This window comes from Urocitellus parryii, chromosome 10, assembly GCF_045843805.1.
Source record: "Urocitellus parryii isolate mUroPar1 chromosome 10, mUroPar1.hap1, whole genome shotgun sequence".
Lineage (NCBI taxonomy): Eukaryota > Metazoa > Chordata > Mammalia > Rodentia > Sciuridae > Urocitellus > Urocitellus parryii.
Window position 1 is genome coordinate 140,039,909 of NC_135540.1, and position 16,088 is coordinate 140,055,996.

Sequence of the window (16,088 nt, forward strand, 5' to 3'; positions counted from 1 at the left end):
TTAAGTTCCCCAAACATCTTACCATGCTTGACACCTGTCACTGTTGATAAGTGGTGAGGCAAGACAAGGTCCAGCAAGGCTCACGGTCTTTCATGACATTCATCCTTTTTGGAAATCAGAAAGCTCTGAGCTTAACAGTACACTTGCCACTGCTTTTTTTCTAAGACTGTATTTTAATTTGTTATTGGAAGTTTGTATAGAGTTGATTTAAAAAAAAAAGTCAAAATAAGTTCATTTATTTATTCTCTCATTTATTCAGTTACTCATCCACCCACCCACCTCCTCATTCATCCATTCATCCATCCATCCACCTACCCACCCACCTTCCACCCATCCATCCACCATCCACTCATCCATCCTTCCACCCACCCACCAGTCCACCCGTCCATCTACCCACCCATCCACCCATGAACCTACTCATTCACCCATTTTCAACATGATATGCTGCAGGACTTTCCCTAGTGGTAACTTTTTTTTTTTGCATAAAATTGCTAAGAAACTTTGTGTAGAAGGCTTTTTGTGGACATGATTTCTTTCTCTAAGGTAATCTAGGATTGGAATTTCTACATCATAGAGTAAGTATGTCTTTAGTTTTATACCAAACTACCAAAATTTTTTCCAATATGTTTGAGCCATATTTTTTCTCCCACTGAAAGTTCCATTTGTTCCACATCTTGGCCAGCATCTTCAATTTGAGCTATTCTGATGCCGTCTTTTAGTACTCACTGTGGTTTGGACTTGCATTTTTCCTGATGACTAATGATGATGAGCATCGTTTCATGTGCTGAGTTAAGAGCAGTTATATATCTTTTCTGAAGAATCTGTTCAAAACATTTTGCCACTTTTTTTTTAATGGGTGGTTTGTCTTTTTATTATTGAATTGTGGGATATGTATTCAGGAACTAGTCCTTTGTCAGGTATGAAATTATTTTCAGAAGACTGGTTTGTTGTAAACTTTCTTTGGTATGTTTTAATGCATGGAAGTTCTGAATTTTGGTGAGGTTTAATTTCTTGAATACTTTTTCCTTTTAGGGTCATTGCTTTATGTAACCTGCATAAGAAAATTTGGCTCAAGAAAGCATACTCAAGTCATGAAGTTTTTCAAGTTTATTTTCCAAAAGGTTTATGGCTTTAGGTTTAGTTTAGGCTTTTGACTACAAAATCAACCTTATAAACATATGTCTCACATTTTCTGTTTTTTCCCCCTTATGTGAATTTTGATAAATTGTTTTTTTCAAGGAATTTATAAATTTTCTCTAGATTGGCAAATTTGGCACATAGAATAATTCATAACATTCTTAATTTTAAAATATCCAATATCATCCCTTTAATTTTGTGACATCTGTATGGTAAGTTCTCATTTATTTCTGATATTACCAATTCATCTTTTTTCTCTGATTTTCTTGATCATTTAGCATGTCAAGGTGAAAACTTTTCAAAGTTATCATTGACTTTAGATATTTCTCTTGTATAGCATAAATATTTTAAGCTATAAATTTCCCTCTAAGTTCTCCTTTAGCTACATTCCATAAAAACTGAAATATTGTATTTTGGTTATTTTTTTAGTTCATAGTATTTTCTAATTCAACTTGTGATTTCTTCTTTGACCCATGATTATTTAGGTATATGTTGTTCAATTTCTAAATCTTTGTTTTCTCCTAAACTTCTTATTGTTATTGATTCTAATTTGTTTTATTTTTTAAATTTTTTTTAAGTTGTAGAGGAACACAATACCTTTATTTTATTATTTATTTTTACATGGTGCTGAGGATCAAAACCAGTGCCTCACACATACATGCTAGGCAAGTGCTCTACCAGTGAGCTACAACCCCAGCCCTGAACTTATTTTATTGTGTTCTAATAACATGCTATATACTTTTATTTCATTTACATTAATCAAGACTCATTTGATGATCTTAGTGAACACACTTGATAAAATGTGCATTTCACAGCAGTTCTGTGTGTGATTCAATAAATACCTATGAAGCCAAGGTGCTCAATAATGTTATTCAGATCTTCCATGTCCTTCTGGGACAAAAAATAAGAAATTAATTTTGTTGTCAAAACACTTATCGGAAAGAAAACTCTACCCAGATGATTTGGGGCTCTAACTGTTTATCAGTTTTTGAGATAGTCATGTGCAATTTCCAGTTATGAGGGCAGAGTTGTTCTTCTTGCTTTAAGTCTGTCAAAACTTTGTTCTTTATTTTGAGATGTAAAACATTGTTAGACGCATACACATTGATGATTGTTATGTCCTCATGAAGGACTGAGTCTATTATCACTATGAAATAATAATAATAATAATAAGAAGGAGGAGGAGGAGGAGATAATTTCTATGTGCTTATACTCCTTATTTTGAAGCATATTTGTTCTAAGTTAATATTGCCATTCTAACCTACTTACACTTGCCGTTCACATGTCATTGTTTTGCCTTTATTTTCACCTTTTTCTTTATATTTAACATAAATATTTTGAAGACAACATGTAGTTAGGTCTTTCTTTTAAAAAGTTTCATCTGAAAAGCTCTGCCTTTTAATTAAATTGTTTAGTTAATTCACAGTTAGTGTTATGATCAGTATAGTTTACTTTAGGTTTGTCATAGTTTTATTTATTTTCTTGTTCCTCCCCTATTTTTTGTCCTTCTGCTTCTCCTTTCTTTTTTCTTTTCTTTTTTTCTTTCTCTGTGTGTGTGCGTGTGTGTGTGTGTGTGTGAGAGAGAGAGAGACAGAGAGAGAGAGAGAGAGATTTGATTTAATTGAATATTTGGAGCCCCTTTCAATTTTTTTTTTTTAAAGAGAGAGGAGAGGGAGAGGGAGAGAGAGAGAGAGAGAGAGAGAGAGAATTTTTTAATATTTATTTTTTAGTTTTCGGTGGACACAACATCCCTGTTTGTATGTGGTGCTGAGGATTGAACCCAGGCTGCATGCATGCCAGGCGAGTGCGCTTGAGCCATATCCCTTTCAGTTTTTCAATTTTTCTATTAATTGAATGACTATTCTTCTCCTTATTATATTTTTGAACTACTGCTCTAGAAATTATAGTAAGCATCCACAATTTATTTCACAGTCTGCTAAAGTCACACTTTACATAACATGTAGGAGTCTTAACTCTAGGGCTCATTACCACCCTGTCAGCTTCTATACTACAGTTGTCAAGTGCATAACATCTTCTTAATTTTAAAATATCCAATAGAATGCTAGAGTGTTTGGCTCTGAAATGCGTGTGTATAACTAGAGCCAGATAATACAAATGCCCTTATGTATGAAGTTAGAGAGAAAGCCGTCCTCGAGGTCCACGCATTGCTTTATGAAGGCTCGCATCCCACCTGGTATCCTCTCCATTCAGGCTGAAGAATTTTCTGTAGTTGGTTAGGGGTGCAGTGCTCCTATTAACTCATTTTCTTATTTCATCTTATCTGGAATGTATTTATTTTACCTTCTTTCTTAAAGAACATTTGTGCTGGATAAACATTTTTGGGTTGACAGGATTTTATTTTCTTGGGTTTACTTTGGAGATCTTGTACCATGTCGCCATCCTCCAGGATTCTCATGAGAAGCCACTGAATTCTAGGTCAATATTATTGGGATATACTCTGCTTCTTTTGTCTCTCGCCTTTAAAAAAATTTCCTTTTAAAGGAAATTTTTAAATTTTGAAAGGAAACTTTTGGAGTTTAACTATGACGTGACTAGATGGGATTTCTTGGTTTTTAAAGAGAGCTCCCCTTTGCTGGGACTTCCCGTGATTTCATGGATCTCGGCCATCTTGACCTTTACACATGAAGCATTTTCATTTAGCTGCTGCCATGCTCGTTATGCTGATTACAGCATCGTCAGGGTCATTTTAAGCTACACTTCCATTGATTGTGGCCACATTTTCCTGGTTCTTTGTACATCAAATATTTTGGGGTTGCGTCCTGGACATGGTGAATGTTAAGTCGTACAAACTTTGGATTGTATTCCTTTTAAAACATATATGTTTTAACAAACAGCTATTGGTCAGACTGACACTGCCCACTCTGGCCTCTTGTGTGGGCACACAAATCTCAGCCTACTTCTCTTTTCTCCTGGCTGATTCCTTTCAATCTATTTCCTGAATGTGATCTTAGGGGTCAGCAAGCACTGGGCTGAGTTTATGAACCAGATCTGAGGCCATTCTTCTCTGAATTTCTCAGAAGAATTTTAGCCCACAAATCTTAGGAGGTTTCTCTGTCATCTCACAGATAGTGGCTGCACTTAAACACCAAGCAACAGAACATTTAAAAATCCTACTGGACTTGAGATTTTGTGGACTTGAGGAAGCAGCCCCTCTAATCTCCAGCAGAGTTGGTGTCCCCTAGAAGCACATCAGCACTCAAGGCAGGGATGGTTTGGGTCCTCAACACTTGTACCTCTTCATGACATTCTGCCAAATCTGTTTCGTGGCTGTGTGGTTTTAAATTGTCTACAGCTTGCGGTCAGCTCGTGAAAAACTGGTCCACCTTTTCTGTCCCCATCTGTGATGCTGGTTGGCTACTGGCCTGGCTCTCGGAACCTAGTTTAGACATAAAATATCTTAAACCTATAGTCATAATTGATCTTTTGAAACATCCAAGCTTTCTAGAGGGTCTGTTTTATGTCACCCTTAGGTTTATTGATAGCTTGATGACACGCGAATTTATGTGTAACCTACACAAATAAATACCCAGTATTTAGGATGAGCTTGGCTTCCTTTAAAGAAACAGGAAAAAAAGCTTTGTTCCGTTCAAAATCCAAATAGTTCCTGCTTTTCCTGAGGGAGGCAGCTGAAGTCCACATGGCTATTATTAATCTAGTGTGCAGGTGGGCTGGCGTCAGACGCGAAAACCATCCTCCTAAGAGTGAATGCACATTTGGGTTTCTCTCTGCCTCTGGCCGCCCTGATATCCGGCATTTATTAAGAGTTTTCGAGAGAGACGAGAGACGTTCCATTGTGAACGATGACAATGGCCCTGGTTATCAGCAGGAGCACATGTGAACTCGCAGAAATCTCATTTTACTCTGGAGATGTGAGAAGTCGCCTCCCATGTGGCACCCGAGGACCCAGCCTCAGGCAGGCTGCTGTGCTTAGCAAGAATGTCCTGGTGGCTGCTGTAACCCTGCTGTGACCGCATCCTGGGGTCGCTGTGACACAGCTGGTCAATTTCTCTACGTCCATTTGGCTGATTCTGATGGTAGGAGTGAGGGCACCTGGGAAGCAGATGCACCTCGTGAGATGGAGAGGACGTGGGTGGGGGGCCACGGTGCACCCCGGGCTCCTGCCTGCTCTGGACTCCCATCCCCTCTCACCGTGAGAGCGTCTGTTCCTTTGAAGAACGCTTCCCCTGCTCTCTGTGGGCCTGTCAATCACTGTGCGAGCTCACAGACTGGGGGTTCAAGTCCGAGCTGGGCAGCCCTGCTGTTCTAGGCTCCTGGTGAGGAAGCGCCTGGCCGTGGTGGGGACCGCAGCCTGAGCCAGGACACAGGAGTTCTGTGTCCCCTCAGACACCTACAGGGCTGGGTCCTCTCCCAGGGTCCCATAGGCCTTCCAGGGCACTTCCCCCCACGCCCTCAGGACCTCCCATGAAGCCCCACCACCTCCTAAGTTCCCATACCACCACCCGGGGACCAAGCCTCTATACATGGACCTTTGAGGGTCACCATCCATATTCAAACCTTGGCACACACGCCACCCACCAAGCAGGATGTTTACGTATACACACGTACGTGTGCTCTATCGTGGGTCCACCAGCCTGCTGGGCAGTGTGCGTGTACGCTCAGACTCGTTGGTATACCTACAGCCTATCATGTACGGGATCCACACAACACACGTACAGTACGGAATAGAAATGGGTACGTAGAAGTGGGTGAAGAACCCAGTGACTAGCACACAGCAGGTGAGAAATGGTTGAACGGCTTTGCCTCTCCATCAGAGCCCAGAGGGGATCTCTCACCCGCTGCTTGCAAAAGGTTCCCACAGCCTCACGCTTACATGCGTCCTCCCTCCGGTCCAGCCCTCTCTCTTGGCCCTCTGTGGGCTCCACCCGACCCCTTTGATGGCTGAGCCAGCAGAAGAGAGCCAGGGTGAAGTGACCCACTGGGTACTCCCTCAGACACCAACAGGGCTGGGTCCTCGCCCAGGGAAGGCAGAGGGCACCCCGGGAGCACTCTGGGCAGCTTGCTTCAGAGGCATCTTGCTTGATTGGCAAGTGGACCGTCTGCTTAAAGGGCTACAGATTTGAAGCAGAATAAACGCAGAGTTGATCAAAATCCATGGACTACCTGGAGGCCCTCTGCTCATGAAGAGCCAAAGGTGACTTGGAGTTCTGTGGGAATAGCTCTTGGTGTCTCTCAAAGGAAGATGCTGGACGAACCTGAGCAGGAGCTGCAGCGATGACGCTCCCAGACTCCACACGCCTTCTCCCGGCCTTCATGACCAGTCCACCACCAGATCCGTGGTCGCGATCCACACCGCCAGGCATGCTCAGCTGCCTGAGGATTCACGGTGAGAAAAACACCTGAGTAACAGCAGGCTGACGGATTTAGTGCCCAGACCACAACAAGTCTGTGTAGCAGCTAAGCAAGGACGAGATTTCACATTTGCGTTTGTCAGTTTGAATGTCTAGGAAAAAAATTGGCTTATCAAGGTTTTTGTTCACTATTTAAAAATATTCTTTTAGGATCTTTTTTGCCTTTTAAGTTTCTGGGTCTCCAAGTTAATGGGGGCACAGCAAATTCCCAGCAGGGGTCTGGGTTGGGCAATGAATGCTTATGGGCAGCTGCTCTGACCTCGCATGATTCTAGGTTCTTGTGTTGGTGTGGGGACAGGCTCACCAGGGTCCCTGATGCCCCGGAGCTAGCAGTTTGGGGTCAGCCTCACCTCACTGAGAGGAGACCTTTAAGCTGAAACTGCACTGGTAAGAAGAGAACACCAGGTGAAGACGGGGCAGAGTGGGGCAGAAAAAAGGCCAACAGATGCAAAGGCCCTGGGGCAGGAGCAGAGTTAGCCTTAGGCAGGAGGTACAGTACCCAGCACTGTGTCCACCACTGTGTGCACCACAAGCAGGGTTCAGAATAAGTAGTTGCTCTTTTCAAGAAATTGCAAGAGTTAACTAATTTAACGAGCTTTGGCTCCAGAGTGTAGTCCGACTATGAGACTCAAGACTTAGAGCCTTGGGTTGGCTGTTATCATGATGTGAGAATCATTCCTGGAATTCTGAAAGATGGTGCTTTTATGTGAAGCCTTCATTGTTCTGTAGACATCTTCATGAAGGATGGAACCCATTTCTTTAATGAAATAACTATTCATTTCGTACTAAGTAGATGTGCTTGGCCTGAGGGCTGCTTCGCAGGGCTTCGCTGGCTCCTGGGGTGACTGCACTGAGAGCTAGTGTCCCAGGAAGTGCAGGCCCACGTGGCTGCAGAGCCGGGCCAGAGCTCCGGACCGTCTGGCAGAGGGCTCAGTGACATCTGAGTGAGTCCAGCAGGGCTTCCCCAGGCCTTCACATCCCCAGGGCGCTCCGGCCTCCCCGCCTCCCTCAGGGTGAAGGCAAAGGCACTAAGGTGCGGGGGTGGAGGGGCAGGTCCCAGGCCTCGTCCTCCCACTTGGCATTTCCTGACACTGTGCCTCCAGGATGACTCAGAAGAGGGCCAGTGGGCATGTGCTCAGGGTGGTACTTGATCAGGAAGCACCTTAGAATTGTCTCCCCTTAGAATTGTCCCCAGGCTCTCCTCCGCCTGCGGGGAGCACTTCCCAGCCCAGCCCAGGCTCCACTTCGTCTGTGTGTCACTGCCTCCATCCTCCTCACGGCCTTCACAGATCCACCCTGGAACCCTCCAGCAGCTCCCCGTGCCCTCAGGACAGCACCGACAGCCCCGGGGTGCAGACAGGTGGCCCCGGCTCTGGGAGACCCAGGAGAGACGGAAGACTCCCCGGAGGCCGCACTCCTGGGTGTAGACAGCCACCTTCTCCCTGCGTCCTCAAGGTCCTCCCTCTGTGTCTGTGTCCTGATCCCCTCTTCTTCTCAGGACTCCAGTCGGATGGGATGGGCCACCCTGGTGACCTCATTTTGCTGACCTCTTCAGAGGTCCTCTGTCCATGTGGTCACATTTGGAAGCTCTGAGGGTTAGGACTTCCGCCATGGGTTTGGGGGAATACAGTTTAACCCTTAGCACGAGCTTTTCCATGCTTTAGTTAGCGCTGTGTACTCGGACACAACAGTGGGGTTCAGGCCGACACCCTCATAAATCATGGAGTGTGACTTGCTCCATTTCAGTCCATTACAGCCCCTGGGTACCTCCTCTTTCCCTCCCCTCCTCCCTCTCCTGCTCCTCTTTCTCCACTGGTCTTCATTTTATTTACTTATTCGTTTTTAAATTAGTGATTTGTAGACAAACATACAGGGGGACTTCCCCGTGGTGACTTCAAGTAGGTACATTGCATAATTTGATGCATTTCCTTCTGCAGTTCCTCCCTCTCCCCTCCCTCCCCTCTCCTGTCCCTCCTCCTCCCTTCCCTCCCCCCCCAGTCCCTCCCCTCTCCCCTCCCTCCCTCGCCCCTCCTTCCCCTCTCCCCTCCCTCCTCTCTCCCCGTCAGTCCCTCCCTCTCCAGTCCCTCTGCTCTCCCCTCTCTTCCCCTCCCCTCTCCCCTCCCTCCCCTCTCCCCTCCCTCCCCTCTCCCCTCCTTCCTCTCTCCCATCCCTCCCTCTCCAGTCCCTCCCATCTCCCCCTCCCTCCCTCTCCCCTCCCTCTCCTCTCCCCTCCCTCTCCTCTCCCCTCCCTCCTCTCTCTAGTCCCTCCCTCTCCCCTCCCTCCCTCTCCCTTCCTTCCCCTCTCCCCTCCTTCCTCTCTCCCGTCCCTCCCTCTCCCATCCCTCCAGTCTCTCCCCTCTCCCCTTCCTCCCATCTCCCTTCCCCCCCTCCCCTTCCTCTCCCCTCCCTCCCCTCTCCCTCCCTCCCCTCTCCCTCCCTCCCCTCTTCCTCCACCTCCCTCCTCTGCTCCATGGATCTCCCTTCTGTTTTCCTAGGATCCACCCCTGCTCTTCTTCCTTCTCTCTCTCTTGCTTCTCGTAGGAGAAAACTTTCTGGGCCTGACTCATCTCACTTAGCACGATGCCCTCCAGTTCCATCCGTTCACCAGCAAATGTCATGACTTCCTTCTCACCTGTGGCCGAGAGACACTCCCCTGGCCTGTGTCCCTGTCTTCTCTATTCACCCATCTCTAATGGCAGCTGGTTCCGTAGCTTGGCTGTTGTAACTGCTGCTATAAACACCAACGTGGCCGCGTCACTAGACTACGCCGACTTTAGTTCTTTTGGATAAATCATGAGGAGTGGGATAGCGGGTCCTGTGGCACTAACATGTGAAGCATGGCAGTCAGGGCAATCTGCCACCTGTCCCTCGCTTGTCTTTGTCACCTCGTCTCTGAGATGTTGTCCTGCAACAAGGGCCAGGAGGGCTGCTTCTTGCTGCCACTCACAGACAAGGGCCGGGAGGCTGTTTCTCACTGCCACCGGGAGGCCTGCTGACTCTGACACAGTGGGTCACACTGTGGGCCATGCTCCGCAGGGGGACCTTTCCTGGGGTGCCTTCTCCTTTGCACAGTGACGGGAGACAGTGTTTTTAGTCAGATACCAATCCATGTGAGCTCCTGTGCTCTCCCAGCACCAGAGGCCCTGGAGGGTCCCCAGGCCCCTGGGAAGTGTAATTCAGGCCGTGAGTTCCCATCCTGGTTGGCTGGTCCCAGATGTAGCAGCCAGAGTCTCAGAGAAGCAGAAGGGGGTGTGTGTAATAGAGGGACGTGTTTACAGACTTGATGGGCACATTTTCAGGGCTGGCCAACCTGGAGTCTGGAGGGTGGACTTTCACTTCTCGGCAGTGACATCTGAGTGGGTCCGGCAGGGGCTTCCCCAGGGCCTTCACATCCACAGGGCACCCCCGGCCTCCCAGCCTCCCTCACGGCGAAAGCAAAGGCACTAAGGTGCAGAGGCCCGGTGGAGAACTGGCCGCGGCTCAGGTCTGAGGGCTGTCTACTCCTGCAGGGCTCCATCCTCCTTGGGAGGCCAGCCTTCCTTCCCTTCAGGCCTTCAGCGGATTAGATGAGGCCCACCCACAGGGCAGGGGGCCACCTGCTTCCCTCCAAGTGTCACTCGCATCCCCAGACTCCCTCACGGACACAGCCGGAGTCGGGTTTGACACATATCTGGCACGTGATCCAGTCGACTGACGTAAAATCAAGAATCACACCAGACAACCCTCGGGTGGCCAGGTTGCCCCAGGTCTGCACTGTGCTCTGTGCTTTCACCTTCAGCACGCTTGGGAGGAGCGTCCTGAGTGCAGCGCAGGAAGGGGCTTGCAGGGGTCCCCCGACCCCTCCTGACTGGTGCAGGTCAGCACTGCTCCGAGCTCCACTGTGCAGATGCAGAAGCTGAGAATACCACTGTCAGGAGCTGGCATGTGCCCTGGCAGGGCCCAGGTCTCTGTCCTTCTGCAGGTCACACCTCCTCCCCACCTCCCCACACGTCCCCACTCCCAAGGCCGGTCCATGACAACCCGACCACAGCAGCCCCCAAGATCCTCCATACCATGTGCCCCCAGCACTGATCTGCCCGAGTGCTCAGATGACCCCAGGACCGAGGCCAGCGCTGGGTAATCGTCTGTCCCCTGGAGCCAACTGGGGTAGAGTCCTGAGCAGGAGCCAGTCAAGGACTTTCTGGAAGATTCCCTCAAGGCAGTCCTCCAGGCTGGCTGCGCTGCCCCGGGGCGTGCTGAGGACGCGATTCCAGGACACTCAGGTCTCGGAAGAGCCGTGGAGTTGCCCCGTCAGCACACTGGATCCCAAGTCGGGATGCCCAGCCCCGGGTGCTGGCCCCTGAGGGCTCTTGACCTCCACCAGCCACTATCCACCCACTGGGGCCCATCCCCAATTTCTGATGCTCAGTGTGTTTGACACGTGCTTTTCTCAGGGCAAGGGAGACCACATTAGCTAACGTTTATTTGTTTGTCCCTGTAATTAGTAATGATAGCATCAGGCCTAATTGGATTAGGCTAATGGGAATGTTAATTGGTGCTTGCCTTTTGGCAACAAGATGGCTTTGGCCAAACTCCTTGTTCTCGCCTCATTAACTGCCATTTCCTTTGGAGGGGCAGCCCTGCGGCCACTTGGGATCTGGTCTTCGGCTTGACATCGAGGTTCCCAGGACCTGGGCAGAGCCGGCTGCCCTCTCCGTCACCAGGCTGAAGCTCCAAGGCCAAGAGCAGCTCCTGCTTCAGCAGATGCCCTGGGTGGACAGTCACCAGGGACCGGGGCTGGGCGCACGTGAGGCCAGGGCTGCAGGTGGGGTCCCGTCATCAACCTGCCACCCCTCCACCGTGTCCCTGGCTGCTCCCGGCATGGGCCACACGCTTGGCCGCACCCATGCACTGTGTCCCCTGGAGGCCCGGGAGGTCGTCCTGCAGACCCCTCTGCGGTGGGGAGAGAGAGGCCTGCGGAGAGCGCGGCTGTGCCGACTGTCACGTAACCCAGCTCTGTACCGCACGGTCCTGGAGGCCAGAGTCCACCGTGGAGGTGTGGCCGGGGGAGCCTGTGCCCTGCTCTACCCTGCCTTACTGTGGCCCCCCAGGTGTCAACCTGCCCTGTAGACACGTGACTGCAGCCATGGCCTCCTCCCTACGTCTCTGCTCTTCTAGGGAGCCTGTCACCTGGTGTGGCCCAGCCTAACCCAGGGCGACCTCCTCGTCAGACCCTTCATTATGTCAGAGAAGACCCCGTCTAGGTCCAGGGCTCCCCGAGTCTGTGCAGGCGGTCCAGGACAGACCGGCGATGTAACAACCAAGTTTAGTTCCCAGTCTGGAGGGTGGACAGTGGGGAGCAGGCTGGCACTGGCTGGGTTCCGCGAGGCCCCTCCAGGTCCAGACTGCTGGCTTCCTGCTACGTTCTCACGTGAATAAGAGCTTCCCACAGAAGCTCTGATGAGCCAACTGACGCTCAGAGAGGGTGGGTGAGTTGCCTGGTGTCACACAGTAGAGATGGAATCTACACCCTGGTCCGAGGGCCCAGAACCCGACCCTTCTCCATGCCTCTGTCTTCTGGACACCACTTGTCTCCCAGGCACTAGGCTTTGGGCCCATTGCCCAGCCTGGCCGGCCCAGGAGGAAGCAAGACAGGATTTGTGAACAGCCCCACTGAGGGTGGGCCCAAGGAGCAGGAGCCGGCCAGCTGCCCAAGGCCAGCCTTCTTAGCCGCGCTCCTGAGAAACAGCTTCCCAAGATGCCCTCCAGGGGCAGATCCAAGCCCTCAGCTTACCCAGGAGGGGTCCAGGCCTACGATTGACAGGCCCCAGCCACCCCCGGTGCTCAGAGGCCAAGACCCTCAGTGGACTCCTTCCTGGACCTGCAGATCCACACTTCCTCCCCCCCAACCCCCTGGGCCAGCAGCCTTGACCTCCCCTGGTGTGGGACAGTCCACCCTCCACGCCCTGTCCTAACCGTGGGCTCCCGAACCAAAGATGGCTCTCCAACCTACTTTTGAAGAGTCTCCTCCAGTTCTTAAGCAACCCTGAGCTGAGGTGAGGGCCCCACCACCCTCCCTTGGGGCCTTGGTGACCACTGAGTGTCTCCAGTGTCCCCTGCACACCACTGACTCTGAATGCAGCCGCCCTCTGCAGCTTGGTGAGCCTCTGAGCATCAGCTGAGCTCCTCTTCTGAGATCGCCAGGGAGAACAGGGGTGCAGGGGTGAGAAGTCCAGTTTGGCAGTTCCACCACCTCTGCCTTCAGACTCGGGCTGGATCTGGACTTCCGCTCCATTCCCGGGAACCTTCTTCTCCCTGCATCTTGTATTTTCAAGTTCTCTAGAAATGGGAGCCCCAGGACGTTCAGCCTCATGCCTCTTGGTTGACTGCCTGGAGGTCCCGTGACGCCTGTGGGTGAACACGTCTAGCTGCAGTTGACGTCCCTCGTCCCCCTTGTACTGCCAGCCCCCACTCCTTGGCCTCCTCCAGTTTTGCCCAGTGGGCAGCGTGGGTTTTGCTCCCTCAGCTCCCCCCAGGCTGAGGCTGAGGCTCGGGGGACCAGAGCTGGAGCTGCACTCGGGGCCTTTCCCAGCCGTCCTCCTCTTCCACGAGTAAACTACGCACGTCTGAGCTGGGAGGGGCTCACTTCCCAACAGAAGAGCACCCCAGTGCCCGGAGGAAGCCCGGGCTCCTAGCCAGGTGCCCACTGTCTTATTGCTAGTGTCTCTCCACCTGCCGTGTTCTCTAGGGGGTGGTGGATGGAGGGCCGCTGGGGAGCCGGACAGCTGGGCTGGAGTCTGGAGCCTAGAGGAAGGTCTGGAAGCCTTTGTGCCTCCCTTTCCTTTGTCCACAGAGACAGCAGTGGAACTGCCCTGGGCTGAATAGTGTCCCACAGTCATGTCCTCCTGGAACCTCGGACTGTGGCCTTATTTGGAAGCCCAGGGATCCTGCATATCTATGATCCTACGTATCGATGCTTCTGAGATGGAACAAATCCTATGTATATTATTTATTCTATGGTTTTAAATTATTAACTTTTCTAAGTACGTTATTTTACTGTCACATCCTTCTTGTGATGACCTGATTGTTCAATGCCTGCATGATGGGATGGATGGAGATGTAGGCACCTGAGGTAGCCGTAGGCTGCCATGTAAGGGTCACCTGGACACAACACTGCAGTAGTGCACCCATCAATCAGATCACCAAGAGGGACACTAAGTGACTGTGGGAAAGAGCATATACAGCATGGATACCCTGGTCAAAGGGATGATGACGTCCTGGGAGATGGAGAAGAGGTTTATCTATCTGAGAAAACGCGTGGCATGTTATGAGAGAATGTCAAGGAGAGACTTCTCAGTGGAGTCCGACTTGTTAGAAACCACCATGGCACTGAGGTGAAATGTCATCACACTACTTAGAATGCAACTTAGGTTTTATGAGTAATTTATCTCTGGAACTTTCCATTTAATATTTTCAGACTATAGTTGACTGAAGGTGGCTGAGGTCAAGGAAAGGGAAGAGTAAGGTATAGATGTGATTGCTCAAGGTAGGCCACACTGGATTAAGTGGGTGCACACCCACTGTGGCTCCTGTCCTTACAAGATGTTTGGGAACAGAGGCAAACGCACATGGGAGGAGGCCCAGCAAAGAGGGAGGCAGGGCTTGAAGCACTCCAGTGCAAACCAGAGAGAGCCAGGGACAGTGGCGAGTGCTAGGTGAGGCCAGGGAATCCTCCCCATGAGCACCGGGCTGCCCACACCTTGACCCTGGGCTTCTGGTCTCCTAAGGGAAAGACAATACGTTCCTGCCATTCAGGCTGCCTGGCTTGTGGGTATGTTAGAGCCCCTGAGGAAGGAAACGGCCACTTCCCCGGGCTTCTGGGGACATCTGACCCCGCCGTCTTGGTCACTCTCGTCCATGCACGCCAGCCCTGCGTCTCCCTGGGCTCCTGCCCTCCTTGACACCATCCCTTTGTCTAGAGGACGCCCCTGGCCCCACCCTCTTCCCTTCCTCCACATTCACCCTCTACACTGATTCCTGGGGAAGCCACCTCTGCCCTTGGTTTAGGGAGTCACTCAAAGTCAGAGGCCATGGGTCTGAGCCCGGCGCAGTGTGCAGTGGCTTGTTGGGCCTGGTGGGTCGACGCCTGCTCGCGGGCTGTGCCTCCTCCTGTGGACGGGGAGGGAGGCTTTATCCCTGTGGTTCTGGGGCGCTTACAGGGGGAACGGAGGTGACAGCACCCAGCCTGCAGTGATGGTGCACCAGGTGGGTGATCCCAGGGAGCAGGGAGGGCAGAGAGAGGGGGCTGTGAGGGGAGTCTGTCCCAGACTCTGGACAGTGCCAATATCAGCTCAGGCTTGTCCACCCACCCTGCAGGGGAGCTGGGGTGTTGGTACTCCCATCCCATCAGCCACGGACTGAATCCCCCAATTCCCTGGCTTTTCTGGTCTGTCTTATGGGCTGCAAATGGGAGCTCTGCCCGCAAAAGACAGTCCATGGGCGAAGAAGTGCAGGGCTGGGGTGTGGAAGTCGGGCGGTGGGCGCCATGTGGGAAGGGCAACAGGAGTCAGCCGGGCACAGATAGGGCTGCGGTCACTGGCCCTCCCTCTGGCCTCCTCCAGGGCTGTGAGCTGCTCCCTCTGTCTCTTGACCCCCAAGGCCACCTCCCCAGCACTTAGGGCCAGGAACCTAGGGTTCCAACTGCCCTTGGGGACTGGGTGCAGTTTGCTGGAGCTGCTCTGCCAGCGGACTTGATCCCAGGGCGGAAACGCAGCAGCTCCTGGTTTTCCTTAAACGTGGGCCTGAACGCTCTCCTTTGCCCTTTGCCCAGGTGTGCATCGTGCAGAAGCGAGACACGAAGAAGATGTACGCCATGAAGTACATGAACAAGCAGAAGTGCATCGAGAGGGACGAGGTGCGCAACGTCTTCCGTGAGCTGCAGGTCATGCAGGGGCTGGAGCACCCGTTCCTGGTCAACCTGTGGTGAGTGGCGCCCGCCGCGCCCCGGGCACCTCCTCCCCAGCTACAGAGAAAGGAAAGAGATGCCTGGCGCAGGCATTCTCAAGTGTCTGTGGTCACCCTTTCTGATGAAATCTTGGGATTCGCTTGGTCAGTCATGTTCTTTCCTGATGCATGAGAGCTGGACGCAGATGGAGAAGAGGTGTGTCTGAGAAAACGTGTGGCAGGTCATAAGGGAATGTCAAGGAGAGACTTCTCAGTGGAGTCCGACTTGTTAGAAAACCACCGTAGCACTGAGGGCAGGATGGACCACTGAGCCCCCGTCCCACTCCATGCATCGTGGCCGCCCGGCATGGATGTGCTGAGCTCCAGGTCCTGAATCTGGCCACGAGGCCAGCCATGGTTCACTTTCCAGAACTCTCTATCTTGTCCCTGGTCATTATCTCCACTTTAAATTTGCATCCTAGAAACCCCACCCTGCAGGTGGGTCCCTGCCTCTGGGCCTTTGCATGTGGCCTCTCCTACTGAGACAGTCACATCCTGGTCTCCTCCTGGGCCCCAGCCAACTCCTGGGTTGCAGTTAGGAAGCCCCAGGCCCTCTGCGACCCAGAGGCTGGGAACAGC

The 16,088-nt window shown here is 51.4% G+C and overlaps 1 protein-coding gene across 2 annotated transcripts in view; it reads left to right on the forward strand.

Moving 5' to 3' along the window:
* Positions 1 to 16,088, forward strand: part of Stk32b (serine/threonine kinase 32B) — a 257,345-nt gene that overhangs the window by 79,152 nt on the left and 162,105 nt on the right. For both annotated transcript variants that reach the window (XM_026395321.2, XM_026395322.2), the window contains exon 3: positions 15,337 to 15,488. In XM_026395321.2, the coding sequence (XP_026251106.1) occupies positions 15,337 to 15,488 (152 nt within the window). The remainder of the gene's footprint in view (positions 1 to 15,336; positions 15,489 to 16,088) is intronic.